Here is a 23,848-nt window from a genome sequence, read left to right as displayed (position 1 = left end):
TCGTTTAACGTATTATCGAGGTAATTGCCTATTTCGAACAAATCTCAAATAGGCAACTACACACGCAAATTAACTACAGGATAGTTACAGATTCGGCACGGAAAGTTTATTTCGGAAATGGTGAGGCTATTATTGAATTAAATACGGTGGATGTGACTGGAAATATTCAGTAGGATTCGATATCGGGAAAAGTGAAAAGAAGAAAAAAAAGGAAAGGTACTGCTTTTTTTTAATTCTTTTTTTTTTTCAAATTTATTTGTAAACTTTTATAGTTAATTATGAGTTATTCAAAGTCGCGCCATTTTTCAGACAGAATCCCCCAGCTAATGCAAGAAAAATTCTATTAATACTGATTTTTCGTTCTTTTTCCACTTTTTACATGAAATTTAATATAAATATTTTGTTAAATAAGAGCTCTCTCCTTTTTTTTTTTTTTTTTTTTTTTTTTTTTTTTTTTACTTAAATGAAAACAATGTTCTGTAAAGTTGTAAGGGCGAAATATTCTTGCTAAATGGGGAAAATGAAATGTTCTTGGCTAAAAAGATTTTACATTTGTCTTTCATAGAACATTTTCATAATTGTTCGAGTAATAAACTGGAGAGTACAACTAATACTTTGCACGATAATTTACAGCCTGAATTTATCCATATTGGATTTTAATTCAATGAGCCTTCCTTTTAATGAGCATTATCAGTAATAATTTTAGATGAAAAGACCATTTGAAGACTTTATACATATAAAAACATTCTTACACCATTTCATGCGAAAAATGTATGAATCAAATGAAATTTCAAAATTTTATCTTACTAAATTGAATTACATAATCTAACTAGAGTTTTTATTTTCATAAAGTCTTTGTGTGATCACAAAATGAAGCGTGAAACATAACAGGTGTTTTTAACAATCTGCCTGCTTCGCAACGACATCGACCGAAGCCCGCGGACAAATCACAAAAAGAAACCTTTCGAGAGACGTCACATCCTGTGATTAACCGTTTAATTTTCAAGGCACGTGGATCTACTAACTGCGAAAGAAGACAAGACAATGGAAAGACGGCGGCGTGGCAGAAAGCTCAGGACATCGCGGATAAAAAAACATCGGCAAGCCTTGTGAAGGCCGGGAAGTATTGTCTTGGAGAGATTCACGAGTTTCGAAATTATTTATCTAATGAGTCATTAAAGTACTTTCAAATGATCCACTTTTGCATTTGGGATTCATTTCCATCTGCATGACGAAGAGAAAAGTGTCGAGTGGTCAGAAAATCTTTGCTCAATCAACGCATTGCAGTAAAAAAGATCAGAGTCCAAAAGATCTCATAATTTTGATCACATCAAGCTGCGGATAATTTCATAACGCTTATTGTCAGATTTTTTAAATGCTTGTAAGAACATCCCATCGACTTAGATTTATTTTGTTAAAGTTGTTGAACAACTGCTTTTAATTGGAACTTCTTTCCATTCATCCATAATATTTCATTTCTTAATTTCCGTCCTTTCAAATTTTAAGACGACTATTAAAGTTTTTGGGGGGGGGAAGGAATTCTTTTTTTTTTTTTTTAAATAGCAAATGCAAAGAACAACAAGTGATATTTTTAAAGTAATCATCTACAAAGCTAAAGATAAAAAATGATTAAGCAATGGTAAAGGTAAGGAACAATGGATAAATAATCTGGAAATTCATTAAGAACTTTCGCTAAGAATATTAAACATAAATATACTGAACATACTTATGTTTCTATTTGCAACGATTATAGGACATGAAAAACGCAAATATAGTGGTGATATTTTTTGAAACGAAATAATTTCATTTGCCTTAGAACAATGTGATATTCCAAAATTAATTAATTTATTTTACTGTTTCGTCTTTGAAAATAATTTACTCAAGGTATTTTTAACAAAATGTTAAGCTTTTGGTTATATTAAAAAATATCCTTATTGTTGGTCTTCAAAAAGAGAGAAAAAAAACCCAAGATAAAAGTAGTTTGAATCGATGATTTTTTTAAAAAAATTGAAAAGGATTAAGAAGTTATTAAGAGGGAGCATGCAAAGTAGGATAAAGTTCAAAAATTAATTGTGCCAAGGTGTTGCTATCAAGCAGTCTGGTTTTTTAAATGATTACATGGCAAAGTGCAATAGGAATTGCATCATTCGCTACAGAAATCACTTCCTCAAATAGCATTTATAACATAAAAATGTTTTAACGCTTCTTTTATGAAGCTACTTTAATAACATCTTTAAATCTCAATAATAGATAAATAATGGTTGATCGAGACACCTTTATCGAAAAACTTAACAAAGTAGCTTTTTTTATGGTCACAGTTACAATATTTAGACCTGTCTCGAAAGACGTTCATTTTATCACGTGTGCTAATAAAAAAATTGATAGCTATTTTCAAATTCTTAAATTTTAAAGTAAACATTTTCACCAATAAAATTTTGGAGAAATTCACTTTGATATATTTCTCATACATATTTTAAAGAGCTAGAAAACTGTAATCAAGAGAGAAGGAAAAACAAAATCCACTGACCAGTCGCCTCTTGGGTTTAATGAGCGGCCTGTTCTGACCGTTCATTTTGTGGTAGAGTCCGCAGGCATTGCAAAGGTAGTGTCCCGTGCCGTCCCTGCGCCACAATGGCGTCGAGGTGGCCCCGCAGTTCACGCACTCACGACCTTCTGCAACATTTCACAAGAAAGCATTCATTAATAAATAGGCTTTCAAATACTTATTTACAAGAGGAAATTGATTATCTTACATTCAACTACTTAGACAAAACATTCGCTAATAGATAATATTTTCAACTAATAAGTTATTAACTTTAAAATTTGGAAAAGACATGCTATTTTTAAATGCTTGAAAATGGAGTCTTCAAGCACTGAGAAACAACAGGCCAAGATAATGCATTATTATACCTTGCAATTTACATTTTCATTACTTTCTGCAACATTCAGTACAAAGAAACATATATGAACTTTCATTAATATATTTCACATTATAATTTATACCTTCCATCATTCAGTTCTATAATATGGGAAATCAATAACGTATTTTATGTTATTACATAACATTTATTGAAAAAAATCTAGAATATTTGACCAAAAGCAACGCTACATTTATTTAAAATGAATTTTAATTATTAAGTTTTGTATCAAAAAATTATTTTCATAAAAAATAGCATTTTGTTGTTTTGAATTCATTATATCAAGCTATACTAACTTCAGAGAATCTATATGCTTTGACATTGTTCAAAATGTTTGTAAATTGGGATTGTGACCCTGCTCAAGACATCATTGAAACGTGACTAAGATCAGAAATATATTCATGTTTCCTTTCTTCACACTTTTTTTTTAAGTATCTGATTTCAAATACAGTAACATCGATTTAAAATATTGGATTAACCTTTGCTGATTAATCTAAACAGCTTTCTTTCTATTTAATATTGCATTTTCTGGCTATGATTATCGACTGATGCAAATGTATAAGCATTTGGTTGAGTAAAGAAAAATTATTTTCTGTATAATTTTTTTATTGATAACTATATTATTTGCAATCTATTATTTACGAATATATTACACCAAAATAATTTAGTTAAATATCAGAAAATCTGTTTTATTATTTGAAAATTATCTGAGTGAATTTTCTCTTTTACTTCGCATCATTTTTACTTCAATTCCTTGTTACGTTTTCCTTTTACATTGCGCTAATTTAAATCACCTAAACTATACAATAAAGAAGTGAGGTATTGATGGTGCATCTTACTAAAGATGGAGCATTTTAATTTTAATAAGACTGACTTCACCTAATACTGATTATATAAAACTAATTAAATTACAAAATTTAAAAGAAAAATTACTGTTGCAATATTTTAAGCACGATATAGTAAAGGAATAAAACATTAAAAAATTCCTTAAATTTGTAAATTTTTAACTATGAAAAACAACCAACTACAGCTTTAGAAAGAAAAGCAAATAAATTGAAGATACCAATTTAACGTATAAAAATATCCATAAATTGTCAAGCTGATTAGATGTGCATTTCAAATATTCACTTTCAGGCTACTACTAACACAAAAATCATCATGCAATATTCCAATACGAAATCAAAACTAGTTACCACAGAGAACAAACAAACAAGCAAAAAATAATACCATGCGAAGATCTTCATCATTTTTTTAACCTTGCGAAACAAACAAAAAGAAACAAAACTTTGACTGGAATAAACCGAGCGTTCTAATCACGACACATCACCAAGGGAAGAAACAGAAAGCATCGGAATGTGACAGAAAGTAAGAATGCAAGCAATGCACAAGAATTTCAAGCAGTTAGTTTTATCAAGAAGAAAATAGCCTATCACTAAGTATAATTCAATAGCAAAATGACAATCCTATTAGTGAAATGATAAAGATTGTAAATTCATTAATATTCAAAAGTATGGTTATGGCTTTAACGCTAAACTAAAAACTTTTACAATTAATATGTATGCTAATTATGAATATATAGAATATTAATAAATTATCAATCATCAAAATATCAATTTAAATATGTTACCTCTTTTTGAATACCTCTCTTTAATGAAAAATTGTTAGTCATATATATATATTTATTATAAAAAATCATCAAATGCTTTGTGCTATGGCATAAAGAAATAGTAAGTCACAATTAATAAAATTCAATCATAATTAATCTAAAATCAAACATGCTATTCTTTTTTAAATAAGAACTAATACGTTGCTAATAAAAAATACGTCATTGTTAGATAAACATAAATCTACTCGAAATTTTCAAAAATATTTTAATTTAAAACCTGCTTTTAAAGTCATATTCCTCGATATAAGTTTAATTTTATCAAATATAAATCTAACAATATTTAAAACAAAACAACATTACAGGACTTACACCTCAACAGAAACATTTTACCATTCCAACTAATAAAGAATATATAATTTTCTATGAACTAAAAAGAAAGCATGTGCAAAGAAGAATGGGAAAGGAAAACAAGGGAAATTGTTTTCATAGGATGCAGGGAAGGAGAGAGAGAGAGAGAGACAGAGAGTCTTACCACAGGGGTTAGAATAGTGAGTGTCGGTATCAGAACTCCACAACACAATTCCGTTGTTAGTCAAAGTTCTGCTATAGCCAGACCACAGATTCTTGTCATCTGTAAAAGGAAGCGAAAAGATGGTCTGTCAGTAACACTCTTTTACAGGACAAGAGTCAGTGGTGCGGCTTGCCACTGAATCAAATTCTGTTTTTTATTTTTTTTACAATATACTTTTTTAATTAAAATGCAAAACGAAAATATATCACGAAAAGAAAAGCATAAAGATCCGAATAAGTTTATTCTGAAGAAAATTAGACGGTAAAGAACTAGGTAATCAGATCCATATGCCCATCTCAGATTGTCTTAAGACTCAAAACAAGGTATCCTAAGAAAGCAGGGTCAATATTCTTTTAGAATAGGCTTTAAATAGGGGCTAGATCAAAAAAGTTATGTCAGTGATGTCCAAACCCTCAGACCGGTGGATTGGGACGATTTTAAAGGTAAAGAACTTGATTATAAGACATGAAAAATATATACCCATCTCAGATTGTCTTAAAAGCCCCAAGGAGGCAGGGTAACTGTTACTTTAGAATATACTTTAAACAGGAATCAACTGGTTCAAAAACGTTATGCCGGTGATATCTAAAAGTGGAACTGTGAACTCTTAGGGTGGAAGACTGAAACAATTTTAAAGGGGAGTACAGGGGGGGGAAATATTACGTGGAAAATGAAATGTTTGAAAAACTAATTTTGAACTAAGATAAGAAATGACATTTCCTTTTACTGTAAAATTAAGATATATGCATTTACTTGCTTTCAAGTATAATAAGTAATATACAAAGTTTCTTTAATGAAAATTATTAAAAATTCCAATATTCCTTTGAAAAGAGCAAAGTCACTTAAATTTATGTAGAAGGCGATAAATGCATATGAGCAATATGCAAAGTATCTTGGCGAAAATTATTTTAAATTCCAATATTTCTTAGAAAGGAGAACAAATCAGCAGAAAATAGTGGAAAAGTGGAGAGAACTGTCGTAATTTTTTTTAATTAAATGAGACAGTCCCGATTCGATAGTTCACAGTTATCACTAAGAATCAATAATATGACAGGTATAAAAATTCTGTATTTTTCTACTGAGTCTTTTGGATCGAAAGCATATTTTCTAATAGAACGGATTTCGCAACCAGAAAATTAAACTAATTTTTTTCAGGAAGTTCCATTTCGAACAAATGACAATTTTCAACTATTCAAATAGCGATTTCACAACCGTGGGACAGAACAAATCAATTTGAACATTCGAAAGAAACTACAAGAATACTTACTCCATAACCCGCAACAGAATCAATCAATCAAACAAATAAAAAGCAAGCAACCAAGAAAGAAAGACATTGCTTTCCATTCGTCCCACCCTTTAAATTTACCACTTTCTCCCCCTCCGCCGTCCAATGGAAACGATATCAGATGAATGCAGAAATTCTATTTTCATAATCCGATAATTTTCCGAAATTCAATTCCCAGAATACCGTCTTTCACGTTCGATGCTTTCCCCCAACTTCAAACAAACCCTCCTCCAAAGTGTGAGTAAAATAAGAGAAAAATATAAATAAAACACATTTCCACGAAAAAAAAAAAAGAAGAATCGAATCGAATAATAAATAATCAATAACTAAAATTAAAAAAAAAATCTATCGTACTCTGAGACCTGGGAACAACAGAAGATTGGATTAGTGGGAAGGCAAATTATTTGTAGAAATATGGGGATTGTAAATTACACATTTATGTAAACGAAAAGCTCGATATCGATCTGGCTACGCTCTTGCGATAAAAAGAAACAATTTTGTTCTCGACTTAACGCTTCGGCATGATAAGAGATGATTTCAGGGATTGCACGCAGGGGTTTAATCTGATCGGGCGATTGAATTTCGGGCATCCTCCGCTCCTTCTCGTTGCCCAAGCGAGACAAATTCGGGGATTTCATCCGACTATCAAATTTATTATTGTTCCCAAATTGTTTTATATCAGGTCCTGTATCTCGCACTTCGCAGAACTGCCAAGGATCCTTTCGCGAAATTACCTGCACTTCCTGTGAGGCTCGTTTCACTGCAATAAGTCTGTTAGGTAGGATTGGACATTCCAAGAAGATGTTTCTTCTCAACCAGAGGCATTGATGGGACGTTCTGCAATCATTGCATACGCAAATGTAGCATTTCCCTCTCCCCCATTTAGCGCTGATTAATGAAGATGGTACTTTTGTACCCCATTTCTTCAAAGGAAATTTGCAATGGCTATAGTCACTGCAATGAATCTGTTAGGCAAGATTGGAAAGTTCCTACAAGATTGTCAAAGGATGTTGATGGAACTTTCAACAACAAAAACATAAGAAAATATCGTCTTTGCCCTCCCCCTTTCCCATTTAGCACTAATTAATGAAAATGATGCGTTTGCACCATATTTCTGGAAAGGAAAGCTGCATTAGCTACAGGAATGTTGTTAAATATCCGTAACTATAGGGACCTCTTATGATTTGTACCAATAGCAATTACTTTAATGTTTTTGAATAGAGTAGTTTTCAAGGTGGATTTGGACTAAAAAAAGAAAGGCAAAAATGAAGTAGCATAATAAACAACTAAATGCTCGAGAAAATGCCGCATTGTTTTTTGGTATCACGGCAAATGAGTGGAGATGTCATTTTCTAATAGAGACAGTTCACCGTTTAATTATTTATCGTCTACACTGTTGAGATTATTATTACGTTCACAAATCAAAAGGCCCCTAATGATTTGCAATTATGAACAATTAGTTTATGATTTTCAACAGAGCACTTGGCGGACTTAAGAAAGTGTTTCATTGCTAAAGAGTTTCAAAGCAGACATAAATTTCATTTATAATAAAGGATGGTATATCTTTTTTCTGTAGCCAACATAATAAAACAACAAAATAGAACAACAACAACAAAATTAAGAACTAGAGTGAACCAAATTAATTGTTGGTAAAATTCAAAAGTAATTCATATACTCTCTATTTTGTTAAAGCATTTAAGCTGAAATTAGCTTTCGCTGATCCAGCGTAACAAAAACATCTTGAAAATAATATCATGAAAGGTAATAGGAATCCATTTTCAAAAAAATGAGTAATGCAATGTATATAAGATGAATTCAAGAGAATGAACGATGTAGAAAAGATTATGATGAAGAAAGTATTACAGATGTTTGAAGATTACATTAAAATAACAAATTAATCGGATCTTTTGAAGTCTTCTTTAGCCCAGTTAAATTTTTACAACAGTTGATTTGCAGCTGACTCAACTGCGCCGTTATATGTGTTTAATCAAATCCATTTCCTATCACCGGCATCAAATTTTTTGACTCTGGCTGTATTTTAAATTTTATTGTGCACAGAATCTACCATTAACGAATTCATCACTTTTCATTGATTTACAAATTTTGTAGAAATTTTCAAAATTGCGACTGTTTACATTTCATGAAAATATTTATAACACCAGGATAAAAGAGACATATACAATCCTTTAACAGCATTTTATGAAATTTTTTCTATGAAATGTGAAATTATCTTGCAATATGCACAAATTGCTCGGAACATATTTTTTTTTAAATCATCTAGATCCATTTCAATTATAAAAATTTGAGGCCAAACAGAGATGGAACAGGAGACAATTTATCCCTAAATATTATCTCTGTCACTATCGAATCACAATCCTGATGATTAAATTGATATGAAGAAGCATCGTTGTTGTTAAAATTCTGCGTCACTGTAAAAGCGGCACTTAAGTCCCAAAACTGGTACTTCATGCCTTGCATTACTCTTATCAGTGCTGGGATCCCATCATTCCAATCCATAGTTTAAACACAGAAGATAGGCTATCGTTAATGAGATCTGTTCTTCAAATATTATTGGCGGACATCTCCAGAGATAAAGGCTGCGTCCAGAAGTCTTCAAGTACACCTGAATGGCTCTAAAAGCTAAACTTTGCTGCTAATAGAATGGCTGAGCAAATACTTGAAAAAGGAAAATCTTAGTTGTAAATCTCAAGATAGTTGTAAAATTAGGTTACGTATAGTATTATTTTTGAAAGGTTCGGTAGTTTGAGTTTTTTTTTCTCTGAAAACAAACTATTGAACGAATTATATTTCAATGGCATTCAATAAATCAGAGTAGATTTCATAAAATAACAGAAACATACAAGTCGGAACATTTACGGTTTTTGTTGTAGAATTTACTAAATGAATTAGCAATAAATAAGTTGCTTACATTAAAGATTTCAAAACTGCACTATTATAGCCACAAATTTAATTTTTTATCTTAAAGACACTTTATATATTTATTTATTAATTTATTTTGAAAAATCTTATGGTTTTTAAGTATAGTTTTTTGTGCAATATTCAATGCTCTGAGACTAAATTCGTAGTTCATTTATAAAGATCAAACTGTTTTTGAAGTTGTGATATACTAATAACGAATTCATTCCGAGATAAACGCATCATCCTTTTAGTTTCATAAGGAAGAATTAATTTATAAATAATGCCAATTAATGAGAATAATATATCAAACAAGAATAACATATGGAAAAGTACTGCATTGTTTTGATTTTGACACGAAAAATGCGACACCATTAACTAATAACTCTTATTATGGCTTAAATTTTGCAATCTTTTTCATTTGATGTTGCGCTGATGCGGCTTATTAAGTATCATTTAATCTAAAGTGAAATAAATGAAAAAATTGTCACAACGGATTGCAAAAACAAAGCAGCACATTTTAAAGCCTTTCTTCGGCTACAGTGTTTCGAATTTTACATTTCAAGAATAGAAGAAACGCAAAGAAAAATATGTAAACGTTTTAATTATCGTTTCATTTTCTGCATTGAATTGATTTATTTGGTCTTTATCTTTAGCGATTTATTTATTATAACGAAATATTTAAAGAGGACAAATGTTGCGATAAACAAAAAGTAATCAAAAGAACGGATCAGACACTTATGGTAAAAAATTGAATCGTTTCAAAAGTAAGATGGTAGGAATCTTTTGTCTCAGTTTGAAGAATTCTAAAATATTTCACGAATAACAGAACTTAAAGAATGGCACTGCGTAGATCTTACATTCAAGCAACATTACTAAATAACTGCGGTTAGGATATAACCTCAACCCAGAGCTTTTATATTTTTATTAATATTATTCCATTCCTTTTCCTTACAAAAAAAAGAGCATAAAAGCCAAGAACGAGAAACTGGAGAGGGGGAGGGCAAAAGTGGAAGGGAAGGGGAGAGAAAGGCGGAAAAAAATAGAGAAGGCAACCACAAAAGAAAAAGTTAAGATTCCGACTTTATTTCTTTTGCCATGCGAACTTATAAGAGAGAACCATTTCTAGGGAAGCCGTAATGGATAGAATATTATCTTCATAAAAGCTTACTTTATGCAGGTCCCAGAGAATTGCACGCGCCTCGTATGAGTTTCGCAAATAGAATGTATTTTCTTTTACTCTTTTTGGAATTTAGAAAAGAGCTAAAGGCAGTATTCGCCATTTTTTTTTCTCTTGGGCAATGTTATTGCAAGCCACAGTGGCGAGGAAAGTAATTTTTCCTCCTCCTCCTTCTAAGCTATCAAGAAAAACTATGAAAAGACCGGGAGTAGAAGGTGAATAGCAACCGCTGGCTTTATGGTTCTCGAATGGGCATAAAAATTTCCGTTCGAGCCCCAAAATTCAATTATTGAATTTTTACGAATGATGATATAAGTTTTCTTAACTTAGCATTAAATTTCTTCTCTCAGACTTTTTCTAGGATTAACGAAACAGTGCAAGATTTGTATTTCTAGTAATACAACAGAGAAAAAAAAAAGTGTTATTTTTATTAACTTTTAGTTGAACATTTAGTAATGTTTTCAGAGCAGCGGAGTAAGATTTCTTCAGTGGAAAGAATACACATAAAAATATTTGAAAAATAATCAGAATGATATTGCAGAAAATAACTACAAACATCCATTCAATCATTTGAATTGTAATGTAGAGCATTCTCAGTTCAAATTCTATAACTGGGTTTTCAAAATTAAAGCATAATGAGAGAAAGCAATGGTACTAATTTTTTAAAAAAATATTCAACATTAATTCAAAACCATTTTGCTATGGTAGATAAGGCGAGTGAAGCTTCGCAATTAATGTTTCAATCTTAATTGGCTTGAAAGCGGAGATTCATAGAAGATGCAAACCAATACAAATATAATACAAGAAATTAAAAAGAAAAGCGTATGATAAAAAAATAAATAAGAAGTATAATATAAGAAGTATTTCATGAATCATGGAAATTAATAAAAAACTGCACAAAGGAGCACCAAATGATAAAAATTTAAATCCTTTTAAGAATAACGTAAAAAGTTCTAAAATATTTACACGAATTGAATATTGGATTAATTTGCGATTCCCTTTTTTTTTTAACCCATCGAGTCTTTTCTTGGTAATATTAACATTACTTCTGGAAATCGTATTTCAGTCAAAAATTTCCAAGATTGATTGACCTTTTTCTTAGTTTGATGCAGCATATTTTTCAAAATGGACAGAGAGATATATATATTTATAACAACTCAGCTGTCTGATTACGTATCCAGAGATTTCCATCAAGCATGCGAATTAATTTCAATGAATCAAATTGTGACAAAGATTAATTTTAACTTAATACATCGATAGAGCACATTAAAAAAAACAACCCTAAAATTAAGACACAAAATAATATTTATGGTGGCTAACATCTAAGAAATTAAAATTCATTGATCTGTTTAAAATATAAAAAATAGATTTAAACTTGTTGACTTCTTATGTAAACCTTACAAAATGCCTTTTTTGAAAAATATTCATATTGTAGCAGAAATTATATATATCTTACATATCACATAACAAACTTTACACACACATACACATATATATAAGAATAATATATTTATAAAAAAATACATGTGAATTGGGTTGTAGCAATAATATGTGCAAGCAGAATTGTAGCCTGGATCTAACTTAACAGACCCAAACTACAACTTAAAGACGGCAATAAAGCGATATTACTAGATGAAAAGAACGGAAAATGTGTTATTTGATTATGAGAAAAGGAATTCATTAGGAATTGGAATCATTAGCATTTTCCATTTTAGCCATCATTTCTAGTATTAAACGAAGCAAAAGATACAAGCACAAGCAGCATAGTACACTGTTAAACTATGAGGGATTTTTTTAAAGCATGATTTGAAAATAATTTTTTAAATTAAAATCTGTACTTTTCCTTAATAATTTTTGCAAAATCTATTCAAATGCAATTTTTGCTATTCTTCAATTGAATTGTTTCCGTTAATTTTTCAGATCAATCAACTTAACTTGGAAAACGGCAACAATTAGTTGAGATGCGTTAAATCTTGATTATTCTTCTTTTAGTCGGGGCGCATCCGCTCTAAAAGAAGCATAGAAAAGAATTTAATTGGAATTCGCACCGCTTTTTTCATGCTAAATAGCGGACGATTGGGAATTTTGTGAATTACTCTTAACTCATAGCATATTTACAATGTGCAGTGCTACTTGTTATAAAGATCATTTCAAAATGGAAATTGTTAGAGCACATAATTAATATTAGTGAGTGGAAAGTGTTTTGTAAACGGAGAAGGAGAAGGAAAGGGCAGGTTGTGTAAAGGAGCACTGAGTGAAAGCTGCTTCAGAGAGTAGGTGCCGGTTTTGTGTTAGTATTGAGAGGCCGAATCGTCTTCCATGCTCGTCTTACCGGCACTGGATCGTCCTTTGCTTCTGGGCTTTGTGCTGGAAGAACTGCTCGAGTTCTGCAGAGAAGACGAAGATTTCGTTGACGATGAACCAAGGAATGAACCATGGAAGGGATATCCTGTCCCAGAATAGTCCGCCGACCCACCCGAGTGGGGTGGTGCCGTCACGTACGGGGAATAGGTGGGCATGTGGTGGTGGTGATGGTGAGATGGTTGTTGGTGGTGGTGATGAACAGGGGGGAGGGCTGAGGAAAAGGCTGTACTACCTTCTCTTGGCTTTCCACCGCAGTTGCTTCCCAGGGAGGTGATCATGTTGGGCGTGTGGTGGCCCTTGATGTCCTCGCTGCTGCTGCTGGACGCGACGATTCCGGCCGAGTTACCGCCGTAGTCGGTCACAGTGGCATGTCCGGTACTCGCTCCTGACACTGTGTCGGGAGTAGCGTCTTTCGGGGGCGTGGGCGGGAAGCTGAAGAGGTGAGGACTAGAGTGTGGTGGTAGTGAGCCCGTGTGGGGTGGTGCGTGGACTCCCAATGGTCCCGAGGACCCACTGGGGTGATGAGGGGGTTTTCCGGAGAAGGGCGAGCACCAGGCTGACCCGTGGGCGGGGTGAGGTACCATCGGCTTGCCGCCCTCCGATATCCACGGGTGGAGAGGCGTGTGGAAATGTGGTCTGCACATCTGGCTACTTGGCATTCGTGCTAGAAGAGAAAAAAAAAAATACACATTTATGAATTATCAGATCTTCTATAGAAAGAATCGAATGAAATTGATAGCAAGTGGAAAGCTACAAGCCATCGCAAAAAGAGAGAATAATGCAAGATGCTTTTCTATAAATTAAGAAAGTAGTTGTAAAAGTTTTTCAGAGGATTTTAGGATCATGGAAAGAGATTTAGGATATTAATTAACATTCATTAACGATTACTGGCTCAATCGATTACACTTAAATGCATTAGAATCAGATTTATTTAAATAAAAGTAAAAGGATATTATACACGTTTTCTCGGGTCTTTTATTCTCTTGTCTTGATTTATCTTTGAATATCTTCTTATATCATTCATGAGCTAATTCATATAAGAAAGAATGTTCTATGTAATCGTTTTTTCTTGCTTATAATGTTATCAAGATCTTCCTAATTACAAACCTTTGAGCATTGAGTTTCGCTCTGCGAGTTTTGATAAGTGAAGAGGTAGTTTGGCGGTAGTTTGATTTTGGATTTTAAACTCAGGTGTATAAAAAAATGTATTAATAATTTTAGGATAAGTTATTTCTAAATCATTTCAGTTTTTTGCTTTCTATTAAGCCTGGTTCGAAAACTATTTAAAGCACCTTTAACATATTGTATAAAAAAAATATGTTTTTCGCGAGTCGAGAAAGTAATTGCAAATATTAAAAGTGCTATAATTTTACTAGAATAATTATCTCAAATGATATTTAAATAAATAACAAAAACATATTTGTTCGGATACATACACATAAATTTTATTATTTATAGCTGTATGAGATTTTTTTTTGACAACTACTTTTATGAGGACAACATTATTTACAAAACATTTTTGTGAGCAAAATTCTACATAATTATTTTATTACTGGATTGCAAGATGATAAAAATCAGAGGAAAACAAATAATATAAACTTTCACAAAATATCTAGTCATCTTAAATTGCATTTACTTAACGGAAACGAATTGTGAAACAAAATTTCCCATGCAAATTTCAAAAAACTTATTCAAAAAAAAAAAAAAAAGAAGAAGAAGAAGAAACAGTAGAAAATTTTAAAATAAATGTGGAATTGATAGCAATCTTAAGCCATCTATAAACGAATTTTTGCAAATCATCTAATCATCCGAAAATGTTTTTTTTTCCATAAGCTAGATAAATTGTGAAGGATCTTCTATGAAAAGCAAAAATTTATTGGGAAAAATATTGCAACCGTACATATTTCTAATGGTAACTAGCGCTGAATCACGATGCTGATAAATATCTAAAATCGCCGCGAAAACGAATCTTCTCAAAATACATTGTCATCCTATTCCCGAATCTCCTTAGCCAAGATAAATTGACACGGGAAATGACGAACACATCCTTGAAGTTTATTAGAAACCCATTGCCTGGATTGATGATACGTTTTAACTTGATAATTCAAGGATACGTAAAAAAATGCACCTCAAAACGATACAGTTGTGTATTCACCATGATGCGGAAATGATATTTTCGGCTTGGACATCGCAGAAATCCATTCCCATAACGACATTGGGTCTTGTAAAAGTAAATGAGGAATGAAATTACAGGATGGAGGCCTACGCGGAAAAATGCCTAACCTGCCGCTTTCGCTGGGAGGAACAGTGCTGCACTTAAGCCTAAGTGAATCGAAAATTATAAGGCGCGGGTGGGAGGTCTAGCACGTAGTTTATTTAACGAGACTCATCTCAAAACCTTCAATACGACCGTGTCATTGCCATTTTGTTTTACCTTTTCTTTTGTTCATCCTTAAAGAGGCATTATCCGAGATTATAAGGTGCTTTTCCGAAAAACAACAGCTTCATAAAATCCTCAGGTACGAAATGACGGTTCCTTAGATGATAATTTGGTGAAGAAAGTAGAGTTTTCAGAACGCCGAAAAGTGTAGAGCGATTCTTAAAAGATAAGGCACGTTCTGGTGATTCGTTTTCGTACTGATTAGCAGAAGATCTGGAAATGTAATATAAGAAGAAGGTCGCCTTTTTTTTTTCCATAGCAACTGGTAATAATCTTTTTTCTGCGTCCATCTTTTTTTTTATTAAGTTCTGGAATTTAATTAATTAATATAAAGGAATCATTCATGCATCCGCTTTATCAAAAGACATAACTATTCTTTGGTGTAAATCGTAAAATTTTTTTCAAAATGAATGGACTTGGTTATCATGCTGTGTTCTAAAACCTCATCATGGTTTCGTCACATTAATTATAAATGATAATGATTTGGATTTCCCATGAATTATATTCTCATAAACAGAATATTACTCAAACTGAAATTTAATCGAAGGATTATGTTAATTTATTTACGGCTTTTCTCTTTGCTTTTGACTTTGAATATAAACTTAATACAGACATTTTTTATATCTTTCTAACAAATGCATTTACTGCAATTATTTTGTTTTCGTTTCAATTTACGAATACACGCTTTGGAATTAGAATTCGCAAATAATTTATGTCCATTCCTGAGGATGTAAGTGGCTGTCTTATGCTAATTAAAAATCGAAAGAAGAGCAGCAATACAATTTTAGATTGAAAATATAGAAAAAAGATTTTTCTTTTTGAGAGAGAGAGAGAAACTATTTATGAGGTAAGGAAACCTAACACGTTTTTGGGCTCATCCAAAACAGAGTGATGATTCTTTTTTTCAGATGTTTAAAGTTTTTACTTTCGCTTTTTTTCTTCTTCGGAGTTTGTTAACTAATTTTTTAACTTTTTAATATTTATTTATTAATAGTGTACTTATAACTCTAATTTTGTGCTTTATATTAATTTTAATTATAATCTATATTTCAGTACTTATAATGTAATTACATATTCATTATTCCATAAAAGATGTATGATAAAAAAATTCATGTAAAAATTGGGAATTCTTATTCCGAAATAATAGGCCATTGATAAAAACAAAATTTCTTTTGTAATCGTCATACACCTATTCGCTGCGTCACAGTGCTCTAAAATGAAATTTTTTTAAAACCTTTTCAGCTTTGATTCATTTTTGATGAAAAAAACTTTCGTGACTTCCCTAAAAATACATTTGCATAACACTGAAAATGGAAGAGCAAAGACTGTCTACTAATAAAATCACAAATAAAAAGAAGTTCAATTAAAAATGATTATTCCGAACATTTTGAGCCAAGATGATTTTCAAACAATATTAATTCCCAAATATTGGGGATTCTGAATGCAAGTACATAAAAAATTATTTCTTCAGGTAAATCATAACGTGAGATCATGATCCTAATATAAAAAGTTGTGCATTAGTTTATTAATTTTGTTATGACAATATCAGAAACCATTTGTATAAATCTAAGGCATAAACATGGGTGTATGAGGCATAATGATTAAGTCTTTGCTTTGTGGTGATTAGAATATTGGATGGAATCAGTTGGAAATGAAATAAAGTTTTAATCTCACCTATCGATTTAGTACATAATTTCTTCATAAATTTTATGGCTTTACTTGTTCCATAATTACGAGTAGAAGGTGTCATTTCGGATTCAAAATTAATAAATCAAACCACATTACATAAATGCAAAATATGATATAAATGTAACAAGATCATATAAAAGACAACACCATGCAAGCGCTTAGATTATTTGAAACATTAATGTAAAATAAAATGCTCGGTAAAATGTTTCGACTCACTCCCAAGAATCTCCAACCACTGTTCATTTTCTAAGCATACTCACCGAATGGCTGGAATGAAATCACTCACGAGGCAAACACCGGCATCTAATCATGAGATTAGCCAGCGATTCATCTACAGTCAGTTGGAACGTTATCCTTTCCGATGAAATTTGCTAGAAATTCGGGTAATTTTGAATATCGCGCTGGGAAGACGTTTCCCGTCATCGACCCACTTGTAATGCAGATGTGCTTCCGCTCGCCACTGCATTTTTTTTTTTCTTTCTTTTTCCAAAGTTTATTTGCACAGCAGCGAGGGATGCCATTTTTATGTGTGGGAAAAGAAAATACCGGTGTCGCGTTTATGGTGGATTTTTTTTTTTCTCTTTTACTTGTTATAGAAAATATATAATTTAGATTCCAGTTTGTCTTTTCGGAAATTGAAGTGGTCGGGTTTAATCCCCTTTTTATTTTTATTCCGTGTTCAACTCATTCAACGGCCCCTCTCTTACTGTTAAAGTAATTTATTTCGCGAAGAAAGAGAATTTCGGCTGTAATTTCTATAACAGGGAATAAATTTTTTGAAATTTACAGGTGGGAATTAACTTTATTTAGTATCAGGATATGCGATTTAACAGGAAAGAATGAAATAATAAAATAGCATCGAAAAGCAAAATAAAAGGGAAAAAATATTATATTTAAAATATCTTTATGAAAGCATAAAAATATTGCCATTTAAAGTTAATCAACTAAAATTTTCTTTAGCATTGTAATTAAAGCATTGTAATTCTTTAGCATTGTAAATTAAAAGATATTGTAATAAACTAGTTCATTAAAAATTATAAATAATAAATTTAATTAATTAAAAAGAATTAGAGTGTCCTCTGAATTAAAAATATTCGGCAAATCAACTGGAATGGAATTTTCATCTTTTGATTTCAAAATATTTAATCAATATTGCTCCAAATAACCGAGGAAAATACTATTAAAAAGAAATGCAAAAAATAATTTTCTGTATTTCTGAAAACTATAATTTTATCTAATATTTAATTAATATCAAATATTAGCATAAAAGATTTGTATAATGGCCCTTTTACGCATTATGTATCTAACAATATATCTGCCATAATTTATTTACAGGTATTTTTATTATTCACTATATAATTTGTAAATCCATATTGATGTTTTAACAAGGCTTTGACCGAATTACATAAAGCTATTTTTTTACACTTTTGAGATAAATTTGAACCTTTATTGTTCAAAAGAAGCATTTGTGGTATGTTTTATAACAAAAATTATCATTTTAAGACAAAACAAAATTATGAAATAGATTAATATTCAAAGTTCGGAAAAATAGTGAAAAGGATAATTGCAACAAGCAACAAGTACACAATTTATACTGAAGTAAGAATTGCAATCCTCATTTAAAAACAGTTACTAAAAAATAATTATTCTTTAATTATAAAAAATATAAATTACTATTATCGCTTCATTTCTTTAAAAATTTTATTCCTCTAGAAAACAAACAGAACTAAACTGGCTAAAAAACATAAGAAATACTGATGTCAAATACTAAATACAAGTAAAGAAAAGGGATTTTCGCGAGTTGGATCTCTTTGGCTTCAATTGCTTAAAACTTCTACTTTACTGACTACTTTCTGCTGCAGCCTGCCTCTATCCTTTTAAAGGGATGCAACACAAATAAAATTCCCCTCAATTTGATTAAAAGTGATGGAATTGCTCTTCTTCGGCCCCTGTTAACCTCAGCTTCTATTTGTTTCAATGTCTGGTGAACAGTTCTTGATCTTTGAGTAAGGGTTTTGTTTAAAATGTTGTAGACCTTTCCCCTTACCCAACATGCGATTTAAAATTGGACTGGAAAAATATAAAACAGGCAGGTGCAATGGAAAAGAAGGATTTCTCAGGCTGGAACGCATTTGTCATATTTCTTATAAAGGGATGTTTAGAGTTATTGCCCTGTCGGTCCTAGGTGCTTTAAAAGACTGGAATGGAATTGCCGGATTGCAGTTGTTTTTGAATTTCGATTTGATTTAAAAGATCTTTTTATAGCTCTTTCAGCTCTGAAGGAAGTAAAGTAAAAATTATTTTGGGAATTGTTACAGTTTTCCTAACCACTTAACTGTTGTATTTTCTTTACTATCTAATAAGATGCCACCTTCTATTTTGCGAATATTTTCTTATTTTCATTCAAATGGAAATTCATTGAATACGTGACTTATCTATGTATTAGAAGTAATTTTAATATTGAATTATAATCGTTATGAATTGTTTAGTCTGCTTACAACTATCAAAATTCAATAAATCGATGCACATATGGCACTCGGACAAAATAGTTAAGCGGTTAATGTTGCTAATGAGCATTGGTAGGGGAAAAAACATTTTTCTTTAACAAAGATATATTAATTCTAATTCTCTGTTTGTAGTTATGAGGAATACTGAATTTTGTAATCTTGTAATGATTTTTTCTTGATATCCCTGTTAAAGATTGTCTCAGATTTAAATAAAGAAACTTGTTTTTGTTACAGATATACATAATTTTTAACTTTATTATATATATATAACTGATAATTTATTAATATATTTTTATCCTTTATGAAGAATGCACAAATTAACCAGAAGATTCGCTCCATAGTTCAAATCAATAATTAATTTGATTTAACACTCTATCAAAAAAGAACAACCCCTTTTAAAATTTCCAGCCGAATTTTCAGAAAACAAAAGTTTATTACTAATAAAATTAATTATACTTTAATACAATTCGAGGCAAAATTAAATATTGAATGAAAAGGAAACAGTAAAGCAACAAGTTAGGTTTAGTTTAAAGAGCAAATTAGGATTATCACTGATTTTGCAAACACTTTTATCGCATATCGAAGTAATTTTGAGCATCCTCCAATAACTCCCAAAGAATAAACTGAAAAATAAAATACTCTATATAATATTCAAGTAGCTACCTCTTCCGCAAGTTACTGAATAACTCATCTTTCGTATATCTCTACCCTGAGAAAAGCAAACAAACGAGAAACAAAGAAAAAAAGTTCTTTTCCGTTTTAGCTGGAAATCTGGAGAAAAACCATTAATAAGTGCACACAGCAGTGCATCCCAAAATCGTGACTGCAACCATCACTACGTCGGAAACGTATAAATAAGAATGGAATTCGTACTTCCCGTACGTGACAGAGTATGTAGTACACACTCTTCTTGCTAAATTTTGCTTAATATCCGGTAAAGAACATAGTTTGCTGCTGTATTACAAAAAAATCTTTTTGCTCTATGAAGGCATTTGTTATCGTAATAACCAATTCCAGAAATTATTTTTGTAAAAAAACTTTACTGCCGAAACTCGCACTTGTCGCTTACTCTCGGAACTAACTCCGAAAGAAGCTATTTTGTACTCGAAATTTTGCCTAATTGCTTCAATCGTAAACTAGAATTAAGTATAAAACATCGGGGCGCAATTTGTGGTGCATGAACTGCATCAGATTGCTTTCTTAATGGTTGCTGTGCTTGAAAATGGCAACTCGATAAAAATCGTGTGTGCTCTAACTTTTATATATCGAATCCAATTTAATCTTGGAACAGTTGGCCATTAAAACACATTCGGATCGGACATTCCCCTCCCCCCAGCCCTCTTTCTTTTTGGCGACTGCAACCCCTAAATATACATTTGCTTCTCTTCGTAAAGTGCATCTGTTGATTCGTTATCTGGTTTAATCTTAAACAACCCTTTATTATGGTTTCTATGTGCATACATTTATGTGTTTAGGCTTTGTAGGAGTATGAGGTTTCGACGCTCGTTGTGGTGGAATTATGTAAATTGTGTTTGCTCACTGAATAAATCTTTTTTTTTTCCCTTTCATTTGTTGATGCATTCTGCTTAGAAATGAATATGTCAAATTTAACGAAACGGATGTTTTATTTATTTATTTTTTAATAATAGATTCTGCGTGAAATTATAGGATTCCAAAGTAAAAGTTTGTGTTTCTGCGAATTTTTTAAAAGGGATGCACATGCTATTTTGAATAGTTACACAAAACATGTTAATTTTCGTATATTCAACTTATTCTATAATTGGCAAAGTAAAAGTGGCACTTGGATTCTAGCCAATACAAAGCACCATAGCCCCATGCTAAGATTTCGCCGCTCCTTTCTCCTTTAGTACAGCAAATATCGCAATTCAAATCGAGATTTGCAAGCTATATTTGAATATTTATAATATGCAGATTGTGATTTTTATTTTAAAAATGAGCATTTCGCATGCTTTGACAAAGGAAAAAAAAATGAATATAACTAAAAAATTCTTTTTGTTGGTTTTTTAAAAAAAATATGCCATTAGTTCTATTTTAAGAAAATAGTATTTTAGTTAGTAGTTTTTTAGGCAGTGATAATTTACAAAACAATTTCCTTAACAATAAATATTTAACAAAATATTTAAATTGTGTCAGAATTATGGTTCAACACAAAAATGAAAGACCTGTTTTGAAAAATGATCATATGATAGAGTCCAAAAACCCATAAGACTAACTGCTTAGAATTAATTTCTTTGTTTTGTTCTGGCAACGAATTAAATAAACTCTTTTCTATTTCGGGAACATTGCATTGTTTAGATCTAGTTCAAAGTCTATAGAATACTCCTTTTTTTATGGATGCTAAGAGCTTTTTTTTTTCAATCGAATTATAACACCTATTAATTTTAGTTTCAAGTTTTGATCATTGAAGACTCACCAACAAGACAGTTAACAGGTGTCTAGCTCTCTATGTAAAAAATTCTCTCAAAATAACCCATTTCCTCACTGTACAGCACGATTTAACTTTAACTTTTGGCCGTAAATTCAAGAAGAAAGATACAGAAAAGTATCGAAAATTCGGAAATAAAAGTCTCATCTAATTTTAAAAATTTTCTGTTTGTTTTTAAATTGTATAGTGAAAATTTTAAACATAATGACACCAATATATAAAAAAAGTGTTCTTTAAATAATTTTAACAGGCTTACTTTTAATTTTCATGGACATGTATTTGATATTGCAAATAGATTTGACTTAATCGAGTTTGAATATATTGAAATACATTTTTTTTTCCCTTTCAAGCATTTTTTGGAATATTTTCCGTTAAAACTGCAGCAATATTGGCAGGTGTGCTAAGTTATATAAAACTATACTGACATTACTATAATAAATTTATTTACTTAAAATTATTTATTACAGTATGCGAAACATTCAATCGGGATCAAAGCCACACTGGTCAAAAAATGGATGATTTGCTAACCTCTGATATTCATTTAAAAGAACATTCGGAAAATGACACCCTGCTTCAAGTTTTTAATATTGCAAAATGCGCTCAGTTTATGATGAAATTTAACTTTCTCCTCAAAACTATAGATATTATTCAAAAGCATTCCTCTTTACCATTTTCGTTTACTATTCTATCGATTGAAAGAAATTGAGACAACAATTTCTCACTATTTATCGTGACCAAATCATAAAAGCCTCCGTAACACTAACGTTTATGCACGAGGTCACCGCTGTGAAAAGCCATCGGGCATTGACAGCCAGCCATGGTGTATATAATACACCTGCGCTAGAAACTTACTGGTATACATCTATATTTCGCGTGCGGTCACTTGGGCCGTTTCACATGCCAGCCTCAGCCACTGAAAGAAGAAAATAAATAATAATAACTGAAAATAAAAGATGTGACGAGTTATCCAGTGTGGTTTATGGGGCTTTTTTTAAATACTTTTTGTTGCAAGAGTGGTATGGGTCGCACGACAGCTCTGTCACCCAGGCGTTACGATGCTCAGCAGTTACTACTAGTAACCTACAAATTGCTGTTTCGAGTTTTAATTTTCCACAGAATCACACGAAGCGAGGCAGTCTTTATATTTTTAAGTCTCGTGAACGGGAAATTCGCATGTTTTTATTTATATCTCTGTTACGGGTAATTGAAAAGGAAAAGTGAGACTAACGTTTCTGGTCCAGTGCGTGGACCGATGCGCCACACACAGGATTTATTGAATTTGGTGCAATCACAGAAATTTGAAATAACTATCATCTCCTGCACATTTCCGAAGTTTTAAGTCGCACTAAAGGGATCTGAAGAGGTTTATTGACTGTTATTAGCAGCTCTCTTCAAGAGGATACGAATTCCAGACGTCAACGTGTTGTAGCGAGGTTTCTAAAAGTCCTTTTTCCGACCCAACAAGCTTTTGATGATTTCATTTTCAATCTCGGGTATTTTTCAGTTTATTGGCTAATCACTGATGTCATAAGCATAATAACGCAGATGAAATGACCTAAGCAATGGACAGAAAAAAAATGGAGACAATACTTGCATACCATTAAATGTATGTGCAAATTCATGTCAAACAATGGGTTTATATTAATAGCAAATATTCCTCGAAACGAAATCCATACTCATATCTTGGTTAAAGAGAACATTTTCTTTATTTTATAAAAATTATAATGCATTAAAATTATTTATAATTCTTCCTTTCAATTAATCAGTAAATAGGAATGAGAAATTAAAAAAAAATCAATTCTTAAAACATGAAATGGATTTTTTTTAACATAGGAGATAAATGATTTCCTTACGTCTTTGCTAAAGAAAGGGAATTTATAATTTGAAGGTAAATCTAAGTGGCTTATTCTGGGAGGCGTCTTAAAA

The 23,848-nt window shown here is 31.4% G+C and overlaps 1 protein-coding gene across 6 annotated transcripts in view; it reads right to left on the bottom strand.

Moving 5' to 3' along the window:
• The window catches only part of LOC129965576 (GATA-binding factor 2-like), a 377,227-nt gene that overhangs the window by 47,732 nt on the left and 305,647 nt on the right, over positions 1-23,848 (bottom strand). For 4 of the 6 annotated variants that reach the window (XM_056079588.1, XM_056079589.1, XM_056079590.1 and 1 more), the window contains 3 exons: positions 12,809-13,504; positions 5,057-5,155; positions 2,528-2,673 (listed from right to left, as the gene is read on the bottom strand). In XM_056079588.1, coding sequence (XP_055935563.1) covers positions 2,528-2,673; positions 5,057-5,155; positions 12,809-13,504 — 941 coding nt within the window. The remainder of the gene's footprint in view (positions 1-2,527; positions 2,674-5,056; positions 5,156-12,808; positions 13,505-23,848) is intronic. The other 2 variants (XM_056079592.1, XM_056079591.1) reach the window with 2 other exon arrangements.

Source organism: Argiope bruennichi, chromosome 4, assembly GCF_947563725.1.
Source record: "Argiope bruennichi chromosome 4, qqArgBrue1.1, whole genome shotgun sequence".
Taxonomy (NCBI): Eukaryota; Metazoa; Arthropoda; class Arachnida; order Araneae; family Araneidae; genus Argiope; species Argiope bruennichi.
This window is presented reverse-complemented; position numbering and strand designations above follow the sequence as displayed.